The sequence below is a fragment of the Sturnira hondurensis genome, unplaced genomic scaffold, assembly GCF_014824575.4.
Source record: "Sturnira hondurensis isolate 20B ecotype Veracruz unplaced genomic scaffold, ASM1482457v3 Scaffold0015878, whole genome shotgun sequence".
Lineage (NCBI taxonomy): Eukaryota > Metazoa > Chordata > Mammalia > Chiroptera > Phyllostomidae > Sturnira > Sturnira hondurensis.
The window spans coordinates 89,807-117,494 of record NW_028088509.1 but is presented as its reverse complement, the minus strand read 5'-3'; the positions used below and the strand labels follow the sequence as shown (position 1 = coordinate 117,494).

Sequence of the window (27,688 nt, the reverse complement as noted above, 5' to 3'; positions counted from 1 at the left end):
TTTTTAAAGTTTTTTATAGTTGTTCAAGTATAGTTGTCTCCATTTTCATGCCACCACAGCTCCCCAACCCACCCATCCCCGCTTCCTACCCCCAACCTACCCCCTTTGGCTTTATCCATGTTTCCTTTACACATTTTCCTTGATGGCCCTTCCCCCATTTTCCTCCATTATCCCTCTCCCCACTCCCCTCTTATATCTGTCAATTGCTCTTCACCATTTATTGAAAGGATTGTCCTTTTTGAATGAGTAATCTTGGTAGGTTTGTCAAAAATCAATCAATTAATCTGTAATCTTTTAAATTATCAGTGTTATTACACTGATATAATGTGTCTGCCTTACATCAGGACAATCACCCTGTTTTATAATTTTTGTATTAACTACATTTCCACTTTTGTTAAATTCATCTCTAAGTGTTTTTAGTATTATTAATGTAAATCATATTGTTTTCTTAAATTCACATTCTGGCATTATTATGCTACTATATAAAAATGAAACTGTTTCTCTGTTTTGGTATTGTATCTTTGACTGTGATGAAGTCAATTACTAGTTTTAATGGCTTGTATGTGTGTGTGGAGTGATTAGGATTTTCTACTTAAAATATTATGTGGTCTTGAATAAATTTAATTTTACTAAAAATCCAGATGACTGACTGATTTATTAATTCATCTATCTATCGAACTATCTGTCTGTCTATCTATCTATCTATATCTATCTATCTATCTATCTATCTATCTATCTATCTATCTATCTATATCTATGTGTCATCTATAATCAGTACTGAGAATGGACATCCTGCACTGTTTTGTGATTTGGGGGAAAACCCCTCATTCTGTCATAATGAAGTGTGATGCCAGGAGCAGGTTTGGTAGGTGAAAGTTGTTTTCTCTCTTTGTCTTTGTTGGGAATTTTTATCTCAATGGGATTTGGTTTGTGTTAGATAGCTTTCCTGTACCTACTGAGGTAGCCATTTGTTTTTTTATGTTCTATTCCATATGAGATGTGTGACATGATGTGTGGTGTGTTGCATAAGTAGATTTCATGTGTTAAACTCCCCTCACCTTCCTGGGACAGATCTCCTTGATTATGCTTTATTATCCTTTATGTACTCTTGAATTTTTTCTGGTAATATTTTCTGAAAATTTTTATCTGTAACTATGAGAGATTTTATGTCGTCTTGTCTTTCGTTCTATTTCATTAATTGGGCAATTCATCCCTTTTGAAAAATTATTATTTATTTATTTTCAGAGAGAGGGGAAGGGAGGGAGAAAGAGAGGAGAGAAACATCAATATGAGGTTGGCACTCACATGGCCCACACTGGGGACCTGGCCTGCAATCCATCCATGTGTCCTGACTGAAAATCTAATTAGCAAGCCTTTGGTTCACAGCCCACACTCAATCCACTGAGCTACACCAGCTAGGGACTATTTCTTTATTTAATTTGGCTTCAGGATGCTACTTGCTAAATAAAATGAGCTGGAAAGAGATCTCTTCCTTCGTTGTTTACAAGAAATAATCAACAATTTGTGTAATTTCTTACACAGAAGTTAAGTGAAAATAACCAGAGAAGCCATCCGTGTATGGATATGAGAGAGGGGAAAATATTTTAGTCACAAACCCAGCTTACTTTCTTGTTATACGTTTATTGAGATTTCCTATTTCTTCTATGTCAGTTTTGGGTAATTTTAGCTATTTAGGAATTTGTTCTCATAATCTAAATTGACTAATTTCTTGGTATAAGTTGTTTATAATATTTATTATAGTCTCTTTAATTTTTGAAAGGTTAACCTCTCTCCAGATTATGTTAATTTATATCTTGTCTCATTTTCTCATTCTAATTCTAGATACATTTTTGTTCATTTTATTGGTTATTTCAAAATAAAAATTCATTGATTTTCTATCATTGAAAAAATTATTTTTTCATCTTTCTTTATTGAGTTATACTCTACTCTTTATTTTATCCTTCCTTTTATTTGTGTTTGTTTGTTTGCTTATTTTAGGTCATATTTTCTTAGTCTCTAAATATGAAATCTAAACTTCGAGTTTTGAAATATTTCCTTCTAAATATCACTTTTTAAAAAAGTTGTAGATTGTGTTTTCATTTGCATTTAATTCAAAATATTCCATAATTCCTTTTGTATTTCTCAAATTTTTTTATCTTTAACCGGGGATTTTAAAATTATTTTTAGAGAAAAAGAAAATGAGAAAAAGAGAAAGAAACAATGATGTGAGAGGGAAACATCAATCAGTTGCTCCCGACACATGACCCTAATGGGTATCAAAATAGAATCTAGGTAAGTATCCTGACTGTGAATCAAACCCACAAGTTTCTGGTGTTCCAAAAATAGGATGATGTTCCAACCAACTTAACCACCCAGCCAGGACATCTAGTACTCTTTTGTGACCTTTGAATTCTTTAGAAGTGTGTTGTTTAATTATAAAATTCTGCCTGTATTCTAGGTACAAATCTTTTATCAGAAATGTGCTTACATTTTTCCATTTAGATTCATTGTTCTAAAGTAGGCAGTTTCAAATCTACTCACACCAAACTAAACAAATATTCAGGGGATTCTTGACAAGACATAAAAATTTTTAATAATCAAAGCTACAAGATAATGCTGGGGCATCTGGTATGTAGAGGAGATTCATTGAATGAGCAAACCTAATGTAGAAATTGAGATAAACACAATGAAAGCACAAATAAATTATGAATGGTGCATATAAATCAGGACTGAATGAAGAAATATGGTTCAGACACAGAGAGGAAGGATGAAGAAGCTCATTTCATCAGGAGCAAAAACACAAAAAGAATATAAATGGAGGCTAAAAGTCCACCTATAAGGCACAACAAGCATTTGACCCACACGTTGTGTAAGCCCAATGATAAGAAAATATAAAATGATAAAAATGGTCAAAGTTGGAAAAGTTGACAGTGATAACAATGGTTATTAAATGTAGCTACACCTTTAACATAACATATAGATATTAAATATGTTATATATTAGATATTAGTCTCCAGAGTTCCAAAAACATTAAATACTGCAATGACAGCAACAAAAAACTTAATAAAGGAAGCAGGAAACGAACAACAGTACATATACACATATGGAAAACTCATTCTGTATGTAAACTGGCAAAACTGTGTTTTTTCACTGTAAAATAAGAGGAATTAGATTCTGAAATAAACCATAGTTTCCAGAATGAATCAGAAAATACGATTCTCAACTTTCTTTCTTAACCTTATGAATGTTTTAAACAAAGTTAATATATGTCTCAGCAGTTCATTTCTGAGGCAAATTTAGAACATTTGAGACTGAATAAAAGCAAACATAGGCTGTGAATTTTGAAATATGTTCAACCCTACCCTGCTCAATTGCAGAGGCACAAAGAAAAGTGAATCTGAAGGACTCACTCCTACAGACCTGCACTCTGTCTGTGCTGTCCACACCTACACAGCAGCCCACCACTTCAGCCCTCCACCAGCCTCCACTGTGGGACCCTGTGTCTTGCCAAGATAATACTCTCTAGGAAAACATTTTGGAGCCCACCACTCTTCTGAGAGCTTCTTTCACATCTTTGTTCCTTAGACTGTAGATCAGGGGGTTCAGCATGGGAATCACTACAGTGTAGAACACTGCAGCCACCTTGTCAATATCTGTACTGTTGCCAGAATTAGGCCGGCAATAAGTGGAAAGTACTGTCCCATGGAAGACAACAATGGCTGTGAGGTGGGAGGCACAGGTGGAAAAGGCTTTGCGCCTTCCCTCTACAGAGCGCATCCTCAGGATGGTGATGAGAATGAACAAGTAGGAGGTGAGGATGATCACAATGGTGATGATCTCATTGAAAGAGGCCACAATGTACAGAAACAGTTCATTGACAGTGACATCAGAGCAAGCAAGAGATAAGAGAGGGGGCAGATCACAAAAGAAGTGGTTAATCACATTTGATCTATAGGATGGGATCTGAAGAGCTAAACACAAGTGGATCAGAGAAAACACAGTCCCACAGACATAGCAGCTAGAAACCAGCACCATTTGGATTTTTTTGGACATGGTGAGCATGTACAGCAGTGGGTTACAGATGGCCACAAAGCGGTCATAGGCCATCACTGCCAGCAGGAAGACCTCAATGATTCCAAAGGCACAAAATAAATAAAACTGCACCATGCATCCCTGGAAGGAGATGGCTTTGTCTTCATTTATAATATTAACCAGCATCTTTGGTACAATATTTGTGGAATAGCAATAATCTACCAAGGACAGGTGACTGAGGAAAAAGTACATGGGAGTGTGAAGTTGAGAGCTGACCTGAATCAGTGCAATCATGCCCAGGTTACCCAAAACTGTGACGCCATAGATCAGGAGGAACAGCAGGGAGAGAAGCACTCTCAGTTCAGGAACATCTGATAATCCCAGGAGAATGAACTCCATCATGGTGGTGCAATTCCCCTCCCCAGTTTCCACCATATGTCTGGTTTAGAAAGCCAAAGGATAAGTTTTGTGTGTCTTCTGAAATGGGAATAAGAGAGAAAATTCACAATTATATTAACTGTAACAAATCACATTGATGTCAAACACGATATTCTTGAAATATAATTGTCAAATTATTCTAAATTCTCCCTGTGGCACCAGATCCCACTGACCAAATTTAAAGTGTCAGCAGAAATGTGTATAATTCCCAACAGTTACTTACCACAATACACTGAGTTGATGAATTAAATTAGATGTTTGAGGGATTTTCAAAGAGATTCAATGACAGTTTGTAAAGCTACAGAAATCAACTCCCGATCCCTGAAAAATGTAACAAATTTTGTTCAAGTCAGAAAATAACAACCGTGATCCTATGTACGTTAATCTTTTAAGTTTGTCTGTCACTAGCATAAAGTTTCAGCAGGTGAGGTCTTCTTCAGTTCTTTTATTGGGGAGTGTGACAAATCTCTGAGCACATTGGCTCTAAGTTCCCTATAAATTTGGAATTATTCAGAATGAAAGATAGAAATATTTAAAATATATCCTGACACCCAACACCATTTTTACTTGTCAAATTAACAAACTGACTTAATTATAATAGTACCCATGGATAATAGCAATGACTCAGAAAGATACAACCCTGGTATGAATTATTCTGCAAAGCCATTAGGCAACATATATTCAAATTCTTAACCCTGACAGTAATAAAAGCTACCTGATATGTTCATGAGAGGTTTTATTCTTGTCAGTTGTTATAAGAGACCTTTAACCGCATTTACAAGTTGTGAAAAAATATATTCAAAGCTTCATTGCAGCATTAATTATAATATTCATAATGGGAAAATTAATTATCATAAATACAGTAATTATTAAAGTATGGTATAACTTAGCTAAAACAGAACATTATCATTATATTTCAAATGATGTTACAGAAAATTTTTAAATACCTGGTACAGCTGATGTATATACATAAATTTAAATAAGACATACCTGTTGACATATGAATATATGTGGTCAAATACCATGTGTTATCACTTTGATTTGGCTACAACCCTAGAAGATCAGTGTTTCCCCCACACTGAGAAATGGGCAAGTTTAAACTGTCCCAAGTTCCCTCTAATAGTAAGATGGAGGAAGTGATTAATTTAATGCCCTATAAGTCTCATGTACATTGACACTCAGACCTGTCCTTAGAGAACAGTCTTATAGAAGGTGACACATTTTATTCTCTGCCCTCTTTCCTAGAGAGATGCATCCATGGTGCTGTATACATTATTATATAATGAAAATTGAGTGAAGAGATTCTGAACTGAAAACAGAACTTGGTATTTTCTCTATAGCATGAACAAATTTTAAAGAATTGAAAATAAATCAATATGCTAAAGTCATGCTTTTCTCATTACTTGACTGTTCCCCCAAAAGCCAGAGTTATTTGCCCACTTCAAAGTTAAAACAGAAATATCAAGTTAGAAACCTTCTTGCCTAAAGTTCTAGGCTGATAATAATAAACTAGCTTATAGTAAACCCAAAACAGCTCTAAAAGGACTCACCTCATTCAGTGAGCATAGACAGATTTCACATGCTGACTCCTCATGACCAAGTCAGGGGCACATGACTTCAACCCTCAGAATAAGGGTGACACTTATGCATCTCCTTTATGGGTATAAAATCTTGATTGCATGACAGAAGTTGATGTGGAGAAAGGTACAAAGTGAATGAGTGAGAGGTGGGCAAAGAGACAGAGAGAGTAGAGAGAGAGCAAGACCACCATCAGTTCACTCTGTATGCTTTCATGCACATCAGCGCTTGGTGTTCCAGAGGATATTGTCTAATTTCTCCATCAACTGCCTCTCAGTACTAAAAGCCACAAACATCTAAAACAGTAAGTGGACAGGAATATGGTCTGTTAAACCATTCTCTTTTTAGAAGCTAGATGAGTTAGCTAGATCTTTCAAATCATTGCTTTCTGGGAAATACACCCATTGTAGTTTTCAAGTAACCAGAGCTCAAGTTTAGCTCAAAGACTGAGTGACAGACATTTCCTCTGATGTGCTAAAGATGTTAAGATGAGTATGGTACACAGTTAGAGACTTAAACTTAATTTTACCCCCCAGGGAAAAAGTCCCCTAAGTTCCAAATCACTGTCAATCTTCAAAACTACAAAGACAAGTTAAAATTAAACCAATAATGCATGGGGAATAAGACACATAATTAATTAATCTCTATGGAATAGCATCCAATATATTTTTAATGCCCTAACGTGTGAAAAATTGTCTGACAGCAAACATGTTCATCTAGACTTCATGGTGCATTATAGCATTAAATTTTAGTGTCATGTATGTGGGCCACAATCACACTGTTATAAAAAACATGAATGTTTCCTATTAATCCCCCTTTCATTTATGTATATATATATATATATATATATATATATATACCCACACACATACACATATACAGAATCCTTTAAATTCCTGCAAGGTATGGCGACTAAAACCTCACCAATCCCTTCAAAAATTAGGAAAGAGATAAAATACTGGCCAGAAAACTAATAATATTTAACACTTCTCTGGAACATCAGTAATAGGGAAAAATGATTGCAGAGTGGGGCGGAGCGACTCCAGTTCTTGTACCCCTGGGAGAAAATCCTGGCACACTGACTGAGGAACAGCGCAATCAATTCCCCAACCAGCAATTCCCCAGCATTTATGAAAAGAAGAGACCAGAGATAGTGAGGAACCAGACAGCTACAGGCCATTGGGGTCTCAGGGACATGAGTAATGATGGAGGCGGCCAGGCAAGTGGCAGCCCTCCACTGGCGCATAAAGGCCCTGGAGCCTTGGCTGCCACAGCGGTCGGGACCCAGAGGCTTCCGCCTGTGCCCAGCAACAGGGGCGTCTGCCACAGAGGACTCATTGGGAGCCTGGTACCTGTGAGTAAAGACAAAAGTGGCAGCGGCAGGGCCGGCTGCCCTCCACGAGTCTGTAAAGCCTTAGAGCTGCCTCTGCCGCCTCATTAGGGCTGTAGAGGCTTCCGCCCATGGCCAGTGCCACAGAAGACTCATAGGGAGCCAGCACCCAGTGGAGAATTGGGCCAGCTTCGGGGTCCTTGGAAGAGCTGGCTCCCTCCCTCACTATCTAGGCGGGGCTGGGTGGCAGAGACCTGTCTGCCTAGGTGTGCAGGGAGGGGGCCAAGGACAGGGGGCCATGTTCAGTGGCAATCTCTGTGGTCACCTGCCCGCCAGCCTGCCAGCCCAGGAAATTTGAGAGAAGCATTGTCCTAACCAGTCAGGTTGGGGATTGGGCTGGGCTGAGAGGCACGCTTTCTGGAGAAGTTTTTACTAGAAAGTGGACTGAGGTGTTCTCCTGTGAAGGCAGCTTGACGTGCTTCTCACCCAGCCACAGGACTGGGAAGGACCAGTACCAGATCCCATGGGGCTCAGACAGCCTGTTGGGTGGGTGGACACCTGCACCCCAGTCTGGTAGCCGGGCTGGCGGGTGGGTGTGCACCTGGGCCTACAACCCAGACCACAGAGGGGTCCTGCCAAAACCAGAAAAACCGGATTGGACAGTTTGAAACCAACAGGGCAGGAGTTTTGTTTTGTTTTTTTAACTTTTTGTAAACTTTTTTTAAAACTTTTTTTCAGTAATCGTATATTTTTTTAAATTTTATTGTTGCTGTATCTCTCAGTACTCTGTTCCTCTACTTTCTTTTTTTCCTATTTTAGTCCTTCTACCTTTCACCCCAAACTTATTGCTTTTTCCTCACTTCTATTGCCTTTTTTTGTGTTTGTTTGTTTGTTGCTTTCTATACCACTGTAAATACTTCACAATACATCTCTTAGCCCACTTTACAGGTTCCTGAATTCTATTACTGTAGTGATTAACTCTACTTGCTCACATGCTACATCTATTTACTATTCTTTACTCTCACCTTACTTCAAAATTTGACCACCCGCAAACTCACTGCTTTCTAGATACAACTCAAAACCCTTCCCTCCCCAACAAGAGACTTATCTTTGGTCTATACTTTCTTAAAAGTGGCAAATTGAGTTAAAGATTACAGTTAACACTATACAGAGTCGAAAGATCTCCTATTTCTTTTCTACCGGTGTGACTATAAATATCATAAAGTACTCTCATGCTGTCATAAACCATTTTGCCTCCCCCACCAAGTGATCACACACACACAAAGAAAGGAGTAGGTGGAAGTGGAGAACATCAAGATACCTGCAGGAGAATGCACCACTGAATTTCACATGTATTCTACCACAGAAGTTCACACCATAAAGGCAGGGGGGAGTCAGAACAGATCAATTTAAGAAGCCAAGGCTAACAAAAAGAGTCTCATAAGCAATGGGAAGACAAAGAAAAAATGCCCAAATAAAAGAAAAGGTGGAAGTCTCAGAAATAATGTCAGATGAAAGAGAGGCAAGTCAACTATCAGATATTGAATTCAAAGCACTGGTTATCAGGAAATTCAAAGAGCTCACAATGAGCTACCAGAAACTATAGAGGAGCTACAATGAGCTCTCTGCAAACTATATCAACATGAAAAAGGAAATAGAATCTATCAGCAAAGGCCAAGAGGAAATGAAGAATACAATTTAAGAACTGAAGAACAGAGTAGAAGGAATGAAAAGCAGGATCGATGAGGCAGAAGATCGGATCAGCGCGTTGGAGGACACAGTAGGAAAAATCTCCCAGAAAGATCAAGAAAGGTAAAAGAGGCTCAAAAAGAATGAAGAGGGACTAAGAGAAATGCAAGATAATATGAAATATAATAATATCCGAATAATAGAAATACCAGAAGCGGAAGAAGAAGAACAAGGGATAGAAAACCTATTTGAAAGACTAATGATGGAAAATTTTCCTAATTTGATGAGAGAAAAAGTTCCACGAATCCAGGAATTACAGAGAGTCCCATTCAAGAGGAACCCAAAGAGGCCCACTTCAAGACACATCATCATTAAAATGGCAAAATTCCAAGACAAACAGAGAATCTTAAAAGCAGCAAGGGAGAAAAATGAAGTAACATACAAGGGAGCCCCAATAAGGTTAGCTACTGATTTCTCAATGGAAACACTCCAAGCAAGAAGAGAATGGCAAGAAATATTTCAAGTAATGAGAACCAGAGGCCTACAACCAAGGCTACTTTACCCAGCAAGGCTCTCAATCAAGATAGAAGGCCAAATAAAGAGCTTCCAAGACAAAAGAAGTCGAAAAGAATATGCCTCCACCAAACCAGCTCTACAAGAAATACTAAAAGGACTGCTTCAAGGAAAGGAAGGAAAAGAGAGAGACAGAGAGGAACACAGGTACAAAAATGGCAATGAATAAGTACATATCAATAATAACCTTAAATGTAAATGGATTAAATGCTCCAATCAAAAGACATAGAATAGATCAATGGATAAGAAAGCATGACCCACACATATGCTGCCTACAGGAGACCCACCTCAGGACAAAAGATGATCACAGAATAAAAGTGAAAGGGTGGAAATAAATTTTCCAAGCAAATGGTCAAGAAAAAAAAGGCAGGGTAGCAATTCTAATATCATACAAAATAGACTTCAAAAAAAGGGCTATGAAGAGAGCCCCAGAGAGAGAGAGAGAGACCCTCAAGAGAGACCCTAACTCCTATTCTTCACAGACTATTCCAAAAAAATCCAAAATGATGGGAAATTCCCAAACTCTTTTTATGAAGCCAGCATCATCCTAATTCCAAAACCAGATAGAGACACAACAAAGAAAGAAAATTTCAGGCCAATATTGCTGATGAACATAGATGCTAAAATTCTCAACAAAATATTGGCACATCGCTTCTAACAATACATCAGAAAGATCATACACCATGACCAAGTGGGATTCATCCCAGGGATGCCAGGATGGTTCAATATCTACAAATCAGTAAATGTAATACACCATATAAACACAAGCAAAGACAAAAACTGCATGGTCATATCAATAGATGCGGAAAAAGCTTTTGGTAAAGTGCAACACCCATTTATGATAAAGGCACTCAGAAAAGTGGGAATAGAAGGAGCATTCCTTAATATAATAAAGGCTATATATGAAAGACCTACAGCCAACATCATACTCAATGGACAAAAATTAAAAGCTTTTCCACTAAGATCAGGAACAAGACAAGGTTGTCCACTTTCACCACTTCTATTCAATATACTATTGGAAGTTTTAGCCTCAGTGATTAGGCAAGAAAAGGAAATAAAAGACATTCAAACTGGAAAGGAGGAAAAAAACTGGCATTGTTTGCAGATGACATGATAGTGTACATGGAAAATCCTTTAGCCTCTACCAAAAAAACTGCTTGAACTAATAAATGAATTTGGCAAAACAGCAGGTTACAAGGTTAATATCCAGTAATCAAAGGCATTTTTGTATACCAACAATGAATCAGCAGAAGCAGAAATCAAGAAAAAAAATACCATTCGATATAGCAAAAAAAAAAAAAAATAAAACATCTGGGAATAAATCTAACCCAGGAGGTAAAAGACCTGTATGCAGAAAACTACACAACACTGAAGAAAGTATTCAAGGAAGACACAAACAAATGGAAACATATACCGTGTTCATGGATTGGAAGAATTAACATCATCAAAATGTCCATACTACCCAAAGCAATTTACAGATTCAAGGCAATACCTATTAAAATACCAATGGCATATTTCACAGACATAGAACAAGCACTTCAAAAATTTATATGGAACCATAAAAGACCCCAAATAGCAGCTGCAATGTTAAGAAAGAAGAACAAAGTAGGAGGGATCACAATACCTGATATCAAACTGTATTACAAGGCAACTATAATTTAAAAAGCGTAGTACTGGCATAAAAACGGGCACATAGACCAATGGAACAGAATAGAGAACCCAGAAATAAACCCAACTCTCTACAGACAATTAATATTTGACGAAGGGCGCAGTAACATAAATTGGGGTAAAGATAGCCACTTCAACAAATGGTGTTGGGAGAACTGGACAGCTACATGCAAAAAAAAAATGAAACTTGAGCACCAACTTACACCATACACCAAAATAAATTCAAGGTGGTAAAAGATTTAAATATAAGCCATGACACCATTAAAGTCCTACAGGAAAACACTGGCAGGAAAATCTCAGACATTTCTCGCAGCAACATTTTTACTGATATGTCCCCTAGAGCAAGGAATATAAAAGAAGGAATAAACAAATGGGATCTCATCAAAATTAAAAGCTTCTGCATGGCTAAGGAAAACAGTATCAAGATAAAAAGAGAAGCAACTCTTTGGGAAAACATATTTGCCAATGATACCTCAGACAAAGGTTTATACTACTTCACTCTAAGCAGACAATTAACCCAATTAAAAAATGGGGAAAGAATTTGAAAAGATATTTCTTCAAGGAGGACATCCAAAGGATCCAGAGACACATGAAGAGAAACTCAATATCGCTTGCTGTCAGAGAGATGGAAATTAAAACCACAATGAGATACCACTTTACACCATTCAGAATGGCTATCATAAACAAAGCAATAAACAACAAATGTTGGAGAGGGTGTGGGGAAAAGGGGACTCTGGTCCACTGTTGGTGGGATTGCAGACTGGTACAACCATTATGGAAAACAGTATGGAATTTTCTCAGAAAACTAAAATTGGACTTGCTTTTTGGCCCAGCAATTCCACTGCTACGATTGTATCCTAAGAATCCTTTAAACACCAATCCCAAAGAACATATGCACCCCAATGTTCATAGCAGCACAATTTACAATAGCCAAGAGTTGGAAGCAACCTACATGCTCATCAGAAAATGAATGGATCAAAAAACTATGGTACATTTACACAATGGAATTCTATGCAGCAGAAAGAAAGAAGAAGCTCCTATTGTTTGCAACACCATGGATGGAACTGGAAAACCTTATGCTGAGTGAAATAAGCCAGGTGTTGAAGGAAAATTCTATATGATCTCACCTTTAACAAGAAGCTAAACAACAAAACAAACAAGCAAGCAAAATATAACCAAAGACGCTGAAATAGAGAAAAGGCCTACAGTGACCAGAGGGGAGAGGGGAGGGAATTTCAGGGGAAATAGGGAAGGGATTTAAAGGATCATATGTAAAGGATATATTGACAACAACAGAGAAGGGTGGAAACGGGAGGGAGGGGGGAGTATGGAGGTGGGATGGGATGGGAGTAATAGAGAGAAAACTGTACTTGAAAAATAAATAAATTAAAAAATTGGAAAAAAAAGAAACATCAGTAATAGATCCATTAAAATAACATTATATGCAAAAAAACCCCAGACACTTCTCTGGCACCTGTTATATGTTAAAACCTATTCTAAATAATATGCCATAATATCTCATTTAATTTTTATGATAACCAGTCAAGAGAAAAATCTTTTTTTGAGGTCTTAGAAAAGAGATAATGGCAGCACAAACACTAAGTTTTAACTTGGATAAAGTCAAAAAAATACATAACAGAAAAAGGCCCCATGTTGCTCTCTACTTTTTCCCACACTTATGGCTATATGAGGAAGAAAACAGACTCCCAGCTGGTGATGAAGCCTCGTTTTCCTCACACATACCCAATGCCAGAAGACATCAAATGGGCCCTCGTCAATGATCCATTGTAGGTATGTATTTCTTCCAACTATCTAATGCCCACATAGGCCACAGTTTGTACTAATGTATGTGTATCTCTAAGTGTATACATAAACTTTACTAAGTATATATAGTTAAAAATATTTTTAAAGATTTTATTTTTATTTATTTATCTTTAGAGGGGAAGGAGAGAGGGAGAGAAACATCAATGTATGGTTGTCTTTCGTGCGTCCCCTGCAGGGATTGGCCTACAGGGAACTGGCCTGCAAACCAGGCATGTGCCCTGACTGGGAATTGAACTGTGATCGTGTGGTTCACAGGCCTGTGCTCAATCCACTGAGCTACAACAGCCAGGACCAACAATAATTTTAAATACATCAATTTTTATAATTAAAAATACCATATACTACGCCCATGATAGCAGAGGAATAAATGAAAGCTATAGGAAACTTCCCCAAGGGCCAGTCTACAATTACAGCTAAATTGTAGAGAAACCATCCCAAAAAACAAACTGAACACTAGCTGGAGAAAAGACTTACAATTACAGGCAGACAGAAGAAAGCAATTCATCACAACATGACTGGTAGGGAGGGCAGAGTGATGCAAGAGGCCTGACTGAGCTCCCACGAGTGGCAGCTGAAGTTCTGGAGCTATATTTCAGCAGTGGGGGGTTCCTCCTCAGAAGTGTGGTGCCTAAACCTCAAATGGGCATCCCAGACGACAGTACCAGAGCCAGGAGAGAAATACAGATAACACCCAGCTGTGAAAAACAGCAGGGTTTCCATCTGACTGGGTGAGATGGTAGGAGACACAGAGAGCATCTTAAAGGGACAATGCACAAAATTTCATTTGCAGCCACATACTGTGGGCTCTGGTAGAGGGAGGGCAGAGTAGGCTAAAGACATGTGAGGAGCGTAGAGGACTGGTGGCTCTGGGGAGAGAACTGAAAGAAGAGCTGCCAGGGTCCCTGTGCTGAGTCATTCCCCATGCTGCAGATGTCATCTTTCTCAGGCAGAGCACTCCCCTCTAATGGCATCAGCCTGAAGGGAAGCAATAGTCCTTTCTGCAGAAATTGCTATGCTCATGTTGTGGGGCTCGGCAGCCTTCTGAGTAGGGCTTGAGGCTATACTACTGATTAAGTGTAACAACTAAGGCAGATCTCTGGGAGTTCTGACACTTTAGATGACCCTCCCTGGGTTCAGTGTTAGGACAAGCTGACCTTGGTACACAGCCTGGTTCTTACTGCACACAGACAGAGTAAGCCAAGGGAGCCACAAGCTATAGATCACTGACAGCTCCAAATTGCTTGTCCAGGACCAGTCACAAGAGANGAAAAACAGCAGGGTTTCCATCTGACTGGGTGAGATGGTAGGAGACACAGAGAGCATCTTAAAGGGCCAATGCACAAAATTTCATTTGCAGCTACATACTGTGGGCTCTGGTAGAGGGAGGGCAGAGTGGACTAAAGAAATGTGAGGAGAGTAGAGGACTGGTGGCTCTGGGGAGAGAACTGAAAGAAGATCCACCAGGGTCCCTGTGCTGAGTCATTCCCCATGCTGCAGATGTCATCTTTCTCAGGCAGAGCACTCCCCTCCAAAGGCATCAGCCTGAAGGGAAGCAATAGTCCTTTCTGCAGAAATTGCTATGCTCATGTTGTGGGGCTCGGCAGCCTTCTGAGTAGGGCTTGAGGCTATACTACTGATTAAGTGTAACAACTAAGGCAGATCTCTGGGAGTTCTGACACTTTAGATGACCCTCCCTGGGTTCAGTGTTAGGACAAGCTGACCTTGGTACACAGCCTGGTTCTTACTGCACACAGACAGAGTAAGCCAAGGGAGCCACAAGCTATAGATCACTGACAGCTCCAAATTGCTTGTCCAGGACCAGTCACAAGAGACACCTTAAAAAGTCTGCATGAATCTTTGTATATTGAACTAAGACACAGAAACAAATACAAAGAATTAGCCAAAATTGAAAGATCAAGAAACAGGACCTGAATGAAAGAACAAGATAATTCTCCACAAGAAGAAGTAGATAAAATGGAATCAAGCAATTTATCAGATATAGAATTTATAGTAATGATTATAGGAATAATCAGCAGCATGCAAAAAGACAGAAAAACATTAAAAAGGAACAATCATAAATATAGAATACAATATCTGAAATAAATAATACCCTGGGAGAAAGAGTAGGTTAGATATAGCACAGGATTCAAGTAATGATTTGGAAGAAAAGGTAGGAAAAACAAAACCAAGCAGAGCCCCTGAAAAATGTTTTTTTTTAAATGGAGAGAACCTAATAAACATATTGAACAANGATTATAGGAATAATCAGCAGCATGCAAAAAGACAGAAAAACAATAAAAAGGAACAATCACAAATATAGAATACAATATCTGAAATAAATAATACCCTGGGAGAAAGAGTAGGTTAGATATAGCACAGGATTCAAGTAATGATTTGGAAGAAAAGGTAGGAAAAACAAAACCAAGCAGAGCCCCTGAAAAATGTTTTTTTTTTAAATGGAGAGAACCTAATAAACGTATTGAACAATATGAAGCAAGACTAAATTCACACCATGGGAATAGCAAAAAAAGAAGAGAGCGAGCAAGGGACTGAGAACCTATCTAAAGAAATAATGACAAAAACTTTCCTAACCTGGTGAATGAAAAAGACACACAAATCCAGGAAGCTCAAAGACTTCCAAACAGTTGAACACAAAGAGGCCTACACAGAGACACATCATAACTGAAATGGCAATGCTTAAAGACAAGGAGAGAATCCTAAAAGCCATAAGAGAAAAGCAGGTAGTTACATACAAGGGAGCTCCAACTCCATTGTCTTCTGACTTCTCAAAAGAAATCTTTCAGGCCAGAACGAAGTGGTGTGAAATATTCAAGCTGATGAAAATCAAGGACTTACAACCAAGGGTAATTTACCCAGCAAGGTTATCATTTAAAATCAAAGGAGAAATAAAGAGCTCTCCAGACAAGAAAAATCTAAAGGAGTTTGTTAACACCAAACTAGTACTGCAACAAGTGTTAAAAGTCATGCTTTCAGAAGAAGAAGAAAAAGGAAGAAAGAAAACTCTGGAAAATGCTCTAACAATAAAATGGAGCTAAATATGTATCTATCAATAATCACATTATGCCCTGGCTGGTGTGGCTTAGTGGACTGAGCACTGGGCTGAGAATCAACAGGTCGCTGGTTCAATTCCCAGTCAGGGCACATGCCTGGGTTACAGGTGAGGTCCCCAATAGGAGGTGTGAGAGAGGCAAGCACATGTTGATGTTTCTCTCCCTCTCTTTCTCCATCCCTTCCCCTCTATCTAAAAATAAGTAAATAAAATCTAATTAAAAATTGTAATGGTTTAAAAACTCCAACCAAAAGACATAGGGTAACTAAATAATGAGAAAACAAGACCCATATATCTTGTCTCCAAGAAACCCAAATCAAATCAAAAGATGCACACAAACTAAAAGTCAAAGTAAGGAAAAACATATTTCAGGCAAATGGAAAGGGAAAAAGAAACTGAGTAAGAATACTATATCTGACAAAATGTACTTTAAATGTGAGCTTATACAGTAAGAGACAAAGAAGAACACTATATAATGATAAAGGGAACAATCCAACCACAGTATATAACCCCATACACATGCAACATACGAGCAACTAAATATGTAATGCAAATCTTGAGGGACATAGAGGAAGAGAGAGACAGAAATACAGGCATAGTCAGAAATTTTAACACGCCAGATACTTCAATGGATACATCTTCCACAAAGAAAATCAATAGGGAGAAAAGGGCGTTAAACCACACACTACATCAGATGGGTTTAATTGATCTCTTCAGAGCATTCACCCCAAAGCAGCAAATATACATACTTTTCTAATGCACGTGGAACATTTTCTAGGATAGACCACATGTTAGGACGCAAAACAAGTCTCGATTAATCTAAGAAGATGGAAATCATATCAAGCATCTCTAAACACAATGCTAAATGCTATGAAATTAGAAACCAGTCTCAAGAACAACACTGAAAATCATGCAAAGATATGAGAGCTAAATAACATGGTATTAAACAATGAATGGGTGAACAGTGAGGTCAAGGAAGAAATCAGAAGATACCTCGAAAGTAATGGGAATGAGAACAAACAACCCAAAACTGTCAGACACAAGGAGAGTAATACTGAGAGGGAAATACAAGCCTATCTCAATAAAAAAAAAAGAAAAGAAAAGAAAGAAAAAAGAAAAGGCTCAAATAAACAATCTCATTTTACACTTAAAGAAACTGGAAAAAGAACAACAAATAAAGCCCAAAGTTAATACAATGAAGGGAATAATATACATCAGAACAGAAATAGATGAATCATGTCTTTAAAAATGGTACAAAATATCAATGAATCCAAAAGTTGGTTCTTTGAAAAGATGAGTAAGATTCACAAACCTTTAACCAGTTTCATCAAGAAAAAAAGGACTCCCAAATAAAGAAAATTGGAAATGAAAGAAGAGAAATAACAACTGACGCCAAAAAATGCAAAGGATTGTAAGAAAATATTATGAGCAATGTCATTATGTGCCACCAAACTGGATAACCTACAAAAAATGGATAAATTTCTAAAAACATACAATCTTCGAAAACTAAATCAGGAAGAATCAGAGGATCTGAATAGATGGATTACACGTGGTGAAATTACACATAGTGAAATTGAAGCCCTAAAGAAAAAGCAAAAGAACTCCCAACAAACACAGACCTGAATCAGATGATTTTATACGTGAAATTTACACATTATCCTGACAATTACCAGTCTCCTTCTCAAACTGTTTCAAACAATTCAAGAGGGGGAAGGTTATCAAGCTCATTTTTGATGACAGCATTATCCAAATTTCAAAACAAAAAAAAGACACTACAAAGAATAAAAATGATAGGCCAATATCACTGATGAAAATAGATCCTAAACTCCTCAACAAAATATTAGCAAACCAAATACAAGAATGCATCAAAAACATTATACATCATGACCAAGTGGAATTTGTTATGGGAAAGCAAGGTTGGTGTTAAATTAACAAATCAATAAATGCAATTCATCAGATAAACAAAATGAAGGATAAAGACTACATGATCATACAAATAGAGGCAGAAAGAGCATTTGATAAAAACCAGCCCCCACTTATTATAAAGACTTGCAGCAAAGCGGGATTAGAGGGGACATACTTAAACATAATAAATTGCCATATATGACAAACTCACTATCAACATCATACTCAATGGGAAAATACGAGCTTTCCATTAAGATCAGGAACAAAACAGGATTTCTGCTTTCACCTCTCTTTTTCAACATAATACTGAAGGTCTTGGCCACAGCATCAGACAAGAAGAAATAAAAGGCATCCACATTGGAAAAGAAGTAAAACTGTCTTTAGTTGCAAATTACATGATACTGGGCATTGAGAACCCAAAAATTCCACCAAGGAATTACTAGAACTGACAAAAGAATTCAGCACAGTAGCAGGGCACAACATTAATATTCAAAAGTCACTTTAGATGTCAATCACAAACTAACAGAAAGGGAAATTAAGTCCATAGTAGCAAAAACAGCATGGTACTAGCATAAAAGCAATCACACAGATCAATGAGACAGAAGAGAGAGCCCAGAAATAAACCCATGCATTCATAGTCAATTAATATTTGACAGAGGAAGCAACCACATACAATTGTCTAAAGATAGTATATTCAATAAATGGTGTTGAGAAAATTGGACAGATACATACACAAAAATTAAACTAGAGCACTTTCTTACACTACATGCAAGAATAAATTCAAAATACATCAAAGACTTAAAATGTTAGACCCCAAACCATAAGAATCATAGAAGAAAACGTAGGCAGCAAAATCTACCTCCATGAAGAGAAACATGTGGGTGAAAATAGAAATAAGTTAAATTTTGGTGTTTTGAAGGCTGTTTTTTCACAATTGAGGCACCTTCAACTCATTCTTCTTTGGTGAAATGTATATGCAGATATTTTGCTTGTTCGACTTCCTATGTTCTAGTTGTAAGTATTCTTTTTTAATTTAATGCTTGTTCAAGTACAGTTTTCTGTCTTTTATTCCCATCCCTGCCCCCCCAGTGCTCCCCACCTCCCTCCCATTTCCACCCCCCACTTTAATTATTGTCCATGTGTCCTTTATACTTGTTCTTGTGAATCCCTCCCGTTTTCCCCTGTGATTCTCTTCACTCTCCACTCTGGTCCCTGTCAGCCTGTTCTGTATTTCAGTGTCTTTGGTCATATTTTGCTTGCTTGTTTTTTTTTTTTTTGTTGTTTAGGTTCCTGTTAAAGATGAGATCATATGGTATTTGTCTTTCACCACCTGGCTTATTTCACTCAGCATAATGCTTTCCAGTTCCATCCATGGTGTTGCAAACAATAGGAGTTTCTTCTTTCTTTCTGCTGCATAGAATTCCATTGTGTAAATGTACCATAGGTTTTTGATCCATTCATTTTCTGATGAGCATGTAGGTTGCTTCCAACTCTTGGCTATTGTAAATTGTGCTGCAATGAACATCGGGGTGCATAGGTTCTTTTGGATTGGTGTTTCAGGGTTCTTACAATATATTCCTAACAGTGGAATTGCTGGGTCAAAAGGCATGTTCATTTTCAATTTTCTTAGAAAATTCCATATTGTTTTTCATAGTGGTTGTACCAGTCTGCAATCCCACCAACAGTGAACTAGTGTCCCCTTTTCCCCAAAACCTCTCCAACATTTGTTGTTTGTTTTTTTGCTTAGTATTCTTTATACATGTTAGTTAAACCTTTAATCAAATGTATTACTTGTGCCTGTGCTCTTAAATTCTTCTTTATTTTCCATTTTGAGTTAATGTTTGTATATGGTGTGAGGTATAGATTTCAGCTCACATTGTTGCATACAAACAATCAATTACTGTTTTTTTAAATTTTTATTGTTGTTCAAGTATAGTTGTCTCCATTTTCATGCCACCACAGCTCCCCAACCCACCCATCCCCGCTTCCTACCCCCAACCTACCCCCTTGGCTTTATCCATGTGTCCTTTACACATGTTCCTTGATGGCCCTTCCCCCATTTTCCTCCATTATCCCTCTCTCCACTCCCCTCTTATTTCTGTCAATTGCTCTTCACCATTTATTGAAAGGATTGTCCTTTTTGAATGAGTAATCTGGGTAGGTTTGTCAAAAACCAATCAACCATTAGTGTGTATTTTTTTTTAATTATCCGTTTTATTACACTGATATGATGTGTCTGCCTTACATCAGGACAATCACCCTGTTTTATAATTTTTGTATTAACTACATTTCCAATTTTATTAAATTCCTCTCTAAGTATTTTTAGTATTATTGTAAATCATATTGTTTTCTTAAATTCACATTCAGATATTTTTATGCTACTATATAAAAATGAAACTGTTTCTCTGTTTTGGTATTGTATCTTTGACTGTGATGAAGTCAATTACTAGTTTTAATGGATTGTATGTGTGTGTGGAGTGATTAGGATTTTCTACTTAAAATATTATGTGGTCTTGAATAAATTTAATTCTACTAAAAATCCAGATGACTGACTGACTTATTAATTCATCTATCTATCGATCTATGTATGTATCTATCTATAATCAGTACTGAGAATGGACATCCTGCACTGTTTTGTGATTTGGGGGAAAACTCCTCATTCTGTCATCATGAAGTGTGATGCCAGGAGCAGGTTTGGTAGGTGAAAGTCATTTTCACTCTGTTGGAAATTTGTATCTGAATGGGATTTGGTTTGTGTTAGATAGCTTTCCTGTATCTAATGAGGTAGCCATTTATTTTTTATGTTCTATTTCATATAAGATGTGTGACATTATGCGTGATGTGTTACATAAACAGCTTTTCATGTGTTAAACTCCCCTCACCTTCCTGGGACAGATCTCCTTGATTATGCTTTATTATCCTTTATGTAATGTTGGAATTATTCTTGTAATATTCTGGTGAAATTTTTTATCTGTAACTATGAGGGATTTTATGTTATCTTGTATTTCGTTCTATTTCATTAACTGGGCAATTCATCCCTTTTTAAAAGATTTTATTTATTTATTTTCAGAGAGAGGGTTAGGGAGGGAGAAAGAGAAGGAGAGAACATCACTGTGTGGTTGCCACTGACATGGCCGACACCGGGGACCCGGCCTGGGATCCAGACATGTGCCCTGACTACAAATCTAATTAATGACCCTTTGGTTCACAGCCCACACTGAATCCACTGAGCTACACCAGCTAGGGACTATTTCTTCATTCAATTTGGCATCAGGGTACAACTTGCTAATATTAATGAGTTGGGAAGAGATCTCTTCCTTCGTTGTTTACAAGAAATAATCAACAATTTGTGTAATTTCTGACACAGAAGTTAAGGGAAAATTACCAGTGAAGACATCCACATCTGGATATAGATAGAGGAGAAAATAGTTTAGTTACAAACCCAGCTTACTTCCTTGTTATATGTTGTTTGAGATTTCCTATTTCTTCTATGTCAGTTTTGGCTAATTTAAGGTATTTAGGAATTTGTTCTCATAATCTAAGTTGACTAATTTCTTGGCATAAGTTGTTTATAATATTTATTACAGTCACTTTAATTTTTGAAAGGTTAACCTCTCTCCAGATTATGTTAATTTATACCTTGTCTCATTTTCTTTTTCTAATTCTAGATAAATTGTTGTCCATTTTATTGATTGTTTCATAATCAAAATTCATTTATTTTTTATCATTGAAAAAAATTTTGTTTTTAATCTTTGTATTATTGAGTTATACTCTAGTCTTTATTATATCATTCCTTTTATTTTTTCTGTTTACTTATTTTAGGTCATTTTTTCTTAGTCTCCAAATATGGAATCTAAGCTTAGAGTTTTGAGATATTTCCTTCTAAATAACACTCTTTTAAAAAGTTGTAGATTGTGTTTCCATTTGCATTTAATTCAAAATATTCTACAATTCATTCTGTGTTCTCACCCCAAATTTATCCTTAATTGGGGATATTTTTTACTGTTACTAGTTTTGAGAGAAAAAGAAAATGAGAACAAAGAAAAAGAAACAATGATGTGAGAGGGAAACATCAATGGGTTGCCCCTGACACATGACCCTAATGGGGATGAAAATAGAATCTAGGTAAGTATCCTGACTGTGAATCAAACCCACAAGTTTTTGGTGTGCTGGATGATGTTCCAACCAACTGAACCACCCAGCCAGGACATCTAGTATTCTTTTGTGACCTTTGGGTTCTTTAGAAGTGTGTTGTTTAATTTTAAAATTCTGCCTATATTCTAGGTACAAATCTTTTATCAGAAATATGCTTACCTTTTTCCATTTAGATTCATTGTTCTAAAGTAGGCAGTTTTCAGATTAAAAATTTTTTTAAAATTTTTAAAATTTAAAAATCTACTCACACCAAACTAAACAAATGTACAGGGTATTCTTGACAAGACATAAAAATTTTTGATAATCAAAGCTACAAGATAATGCTGGGACATCTGCTATGTAGAGGAGATTCATTGAATGAGCAAACCTAATGTAGAAATTGAGATAAACACAATGAAAGCACAAATAAATTATGAATGGTGCATATAAATCAGGACTGAATGAAGAAATATGGTTCAGACACAGAGAGGAAGGATGAAAAAGCTCATTTCACCAGGAGCGAAAACACAAAAAGAATATAAATGGAGGCTAAAAGTCCACCTATAAGGCACAACAAGCATTTAACCCACACGATGTATAAGCCCAATGATAAGAAAATATAAAATGATAAAATGGTCAAAGTTGGAAAAGTTGACAGTGATAACAATGGTTATTAAATGTAGCTACACCTTTAACATAACATATAGATATTAAATATGCTATATACTAGATACTAGTCTCCAGAGTTCCAAAAACATTAAACACTGCAATGACAGCAACAAAAAACATAATAAAGGAAGCAGGAAACGAACAACAGTACATATACACATATGGAAAACTCATTCTGTATGTAAACTGGCAAAACTGTGTTTTTTCACTGTAAAATAAGAGGAATTAGATTCTGAAATAAACCATAGTTTCCAGAATGAATCAGAAAATACAATTCTCAACTTTCTTTCTTAACCTTATGAATGTTTTAAACAAAGTTAATATATGTCTCAGCAGTTCATTTCTGAGGCAAATTTAGAACATTTGAGACTGAATAAAAGCAAACATAGGCTGTGAATTTTGAAATATGTTCAACCGTACCCTCCTCAATTGCAGAGGCACAAAGAAAAGTGAATCTGAAGGACTCACTCCTACAGACCTGCACTCTGTCTGTGCTGTCCACACCTACACAGCAGCCCACCACTTCAGCCCTCCACCAGCCTCCACTGTGGGACCCTGTGTCTTGCCAAGATAATACTCTCTAGGAAAACATTTTGGAGCCCACCACTCTTCTGAGAGCTTCTTTCACATCTTTGTTCCTTAGACTGTAGATCAGGGGGTTCAGTATGGGAATCACTACAGTGTAGAACACTGCAGCCACCTTGTCAGTATCTGTACTGTTGCCAGAATTGGGCCGGCAATAAGTGAAAAGAATTGTCCCATGGAAGACAACAATGGCTGTGAGGTGGGAGGCACAGGTGGAAAAGGCTTTGCGCCTTCCTTCTGCAGAGCGCATCCTCAGGATGGTGATGAGAATGAATAAGTAGGAGTTGAGGATGATCACAATGATGATGATCTCATTGAAAGAGGCCACAGTGTACAGAAACAGTTCATTGACAGTGACATCAGAGCAAGCAAGAAATAAGAGAGGGGGCAGATCACAAAAGAAGTGGTGAATCACATTTGATCTATAGGATGGGACCTGAAGAGCTAAACACAAGTGGATCAGAGAACACACAGTCCCACCCAGGTAGCAACAAGACACCAGCTCCACACAGAGATTCCGGGACATCTTTACGGTGTACAGCAGTGGGTTACAGATGGCCACAAAGCGGTCATAGGCCATCACAGCCAGCAGGAAGACCTCAGTTACCACACACGTGCAAAACAAGAATTGCGCAGCACATCCCAGGAAGGAGATGACTTTGTCTTTGTTTAAGATATTAGCTAGCATCTTTGGCACAATGATGGTGGAGTAACACAAATCCACCAAGGACAGGTGGCTGAGGAAAAAGTACATGGGAGTGTGAAGTCGAGAGCTGACCTGAATAAGTGCGATCATGCCCAGGTTGCCCAAAACTGTTACTCCATAGGTCAGAAGGAACACCAAGAAAAGAAAGACCCTCAGCTCAGGTTTATCTGATACCCCAAGGAGAATGAACTCTTTCACAGCAGTGCAGTTCTCTTCCCCCATTTCCACCAGGTTGGAAAACCAAGTGATAAGTTTTGTCTTTTTTCTGCAAAAAGAAAAAAAAGACCTAATCAACAGGAAAATAATACCAGAAATAGATAATGATATCTATCAAGCAGGTATGAGGTATGACACAGATAAAATTGTAATGTAATTTAAAATATTGTATCAGTGGATCTCACTGATTAAAATTGACTTAAAAATCACCAGAAAGGTTAAATAATTCCAATCTTTATTTATCACAATAGGTTGATTGATAGATTTAAGTTCAGTGGTTTCATTGGTTCCAAAACAGATTCAAATGATAAGCTTCAAAGATATTAACTCCTGTTCTCCAAAAAAAAAGGTAAATTCTAGTCCTCTAAGGAAATACCTACTGTGGATGTATAAAATTAAAAAAAAAATTAGTTGAGTCTATTGGGAACATAAATCTGAAACAGATACAAAATTCTTTAAAACTTCACGTTTCAGGTGACATATTGGTTATATTTGAGGCTCATGAAACCATTTAAATTGGAAATTTTGAAAAGGAAAATTAATTCATGCCTATAAGTGAATTGTCATATCAAAAGAACACACTGGTTTAATTAGTTACAATATTGACCTATGCTACTAAGTTCTTAGGAAGATGAAACTTTTCTATAAATTTTTGTGGAAGGTAATTAGTTCACATCTATTAGAAGACTTAACCCTGACAACAAAAAAGTTACCGTGTATTTTAAGAAGAAATTAATAATATGTATTAATTACATTGACAAAATGATGAAACACTACATCCAAGGCTACATTGAAGTGTTGTTTATAATATTAGGGATGAGAAAATTTAGTTGCCAGAGCAATTAAAACTTTACTTTTAGAGAACAATTGCTACAACCGGGTGCATCATATCTAGGGTAGAAAGCTATTGTGCTGTTTTAAATTATCTTTTGAAGATGGTTAATTTTCTTAAAGAAAGAAATATAATAAAACACTTGGAGTATACAAGTAGATGGAAGTGAAGATGTACATGTAGAGGTATGTAGATATATGATAGATAGTTTACATGTTATCACTGTATTTTCGCTATAGATGAAATGTTAATCCTTTCCCCACATTAAAAAAGGGAGGTGAATAAAAATTTCCCAGGTTCTCTGAAGTACTTAGTTGGAAAATTGGTTACATCATATTCAGATACTCTTCATAAAGTAGATATACTTTTCGGACCTGACCTTAAAGAAAAGGCATAAGGAATTTAAAAATGTGATGCTCTGTCCTTCTTCCTAGAGGAGTATTCCCATGATGTCATATACATACACAGAATGAAAACTGAGTTTTGAGATTCTGCACTGAAACAACCCTTGCATTTTCTCCATAGCTTGAGCTAATTTTAAAGTGGAAGCAAATCACCTTTCTGAAATCATGATTTTATTATTACTTGGCCGAAAAAAAAAACAAAAAACCCCGAAAATCCTGAATTTACCCACCTAAGAGTTAAACCAGGAAAACAAACTTGGAAGAATTTCTTCCTAGGTTCTGGGCTGATAATAAGAAATTAGTTTAAGGTAAACCCAAGACCAATCTAAAAGACTTCATTGAATGAACACAGATAGTCCTCATGCCCTGACTAATTCTCCATACCCACTTCTCAGGCCCATACAATAATTCAAACTTCAGAATGAGGGTGTCAGCAGTATGGTGGTTACCAGAGGGAAGGGGAGTAGGGAGGAGCAGTAAAGGGTAAAGGGAGCCAAGTATATGGTGACAGATGAAAACCTAACTCTGGGTGCTGGGCCCACAGGGCAATATGCAGAGGATGTACTGTAGAAATGTACACTTGAAACCTGTATAACCTTATTAACCAGTGTCAACTCAATACATTTAAACTATGACAAAACTCAAAACTCTAGTAACATAAAGACTCACTCAAGTTTCTCCATGATCACTTATTTCCATGACAAAAATTGATGTGAAATAAAATGGAAAGAGATGAGAGACAAGGAGAAAATGAGTGGAAGAGAGAGAGACACTCCCATTTCTTCACTCTGTATCTTTTCATGAACATCAACACTTGGGGTGTTCCAGAGGAAACTCGTCTAATTTCTCCATCAACTGACTGTCAGTACAAAAAGACAAAGCATTTGAAGCAGTAAGTGCACAGGAATGTGGTATGTTAAATCACTCTCTGTTAAAGAAGACAAATCAGATAATTATACCTATAAAATCATTGTTTGCTGGGAAAATATACTCATTTTAATTTTCAAGTAACCAGATCTTAGCATTAGCTAACAAACCTGAGTGACAGGCATTACCTCCCTAGTGCTGAGCATGTTAGGATGAGTAGGGTACACAGTTAGAGACTTATACTGTGATTGAAGTACCTTGGGAATTAAATGGGTCCCTCAAGTTGAAAGTCAACTATTAATTTCTGTGGTGTAACAAAATATAAAAATTAAACTTAGACAAAGTGTGATGCAACACAGATAATAACTAATCTCTATGGAATATCATAAGAAATTTTATTTTTAAATTATCTTCATTTGGAAAAATACTGTTCACAACAATATATGCCTCCTAGAGGCATGACTCAACTGTAATTGAACAACAATAAAACAATTAAAAAAAGAAAACATGCCTCCTAGATATTATGGTGCATTATGATGTCCCATGTTGGTATTGTATACATCACAGCTTATTCTGTGGTCACAGCTTATTATTGCCATAACAACATTAATATTTCTTATAAATTCTCCCTTGCTTATTGTATTACAAGTTTCCTAAATCGCTATAGGGCAAAATGACTAAAGCTGCCAGAGTTTTTTAATATTGTAACTAAATAATGAAACTACTGGTCAGAAAACTATACAACGGTTCACATTTATCAGGTATTTTTGTGTTAGAACTCATCGTAAATATTATGAAATTTAATTCATTTAATCAGTAGGATAACCAATCAGGAGAACAACTGTGGTTCTAGGCCTGTCTTACAAAGGAAATAATGGAGTACTGAGTTTTAACTTGGATAGAGTCAAAATAAATTGCATGAAAAGATGCCATGCTGCTCTGTGATTTTCCCCACCCTTATGACTTCATGTGGAAAAAAACAGACTCTCAGACAATGTTGAGGTGGCATTTGCCTAATGCGTGTTTAGTGCTAGAAGCCATGAAACGAGAGCCTTTCAGTGGCCTGTTCTAGATTTGCTATTCTTTTTCTGGCTAATGTCCACGTTGGCCACAGTGTTCTATTAGTCTATGTATGTCTGTGAGTGCATGCATATATTCCACAAGGTGT

General features: G+C 36.9%; 2 protein-coding genes across 2 annotated transcripts; both read right to left on the bottom strand.

Annotated features, from left to right (window-relative positions):
- Positions 1–3,465: 3,465 nt before the first annotated feature.
- Positions 3,466–4,467, bottom strand: LOC119000622 (olfactory receptor 5L1-like). The gene has a single exon (XM_037065705.1). It carries the CDS (start codon positions 4,465–4,467, stop codon positions 3,523–3,525), a length of 945 nt encoding a protein of 314 aa, XP_036921600.1. The 3' UTR covers positions 3,466–3,522.
- Positions 4,468–23,433: 18,966 nt separating this feature from the next.
- LOC119000626 (olfactory receptor 5L1-like) lies at positions 23,434–24,423 on the bottom strand. Its single transcript, XM_037065710.1, has one exon. It carries the CDS (start codon positions 24,421–24,423, stop codon positions 23,491–23,493), a length of 933 nt encoding a protein of 310 aa, XP_036921605.1. The 3' UTR covers positions 23,434–23,490.
- Between the last annotated feature and the right edge of the window lie 3,265 nt (positions 24,424–27,688).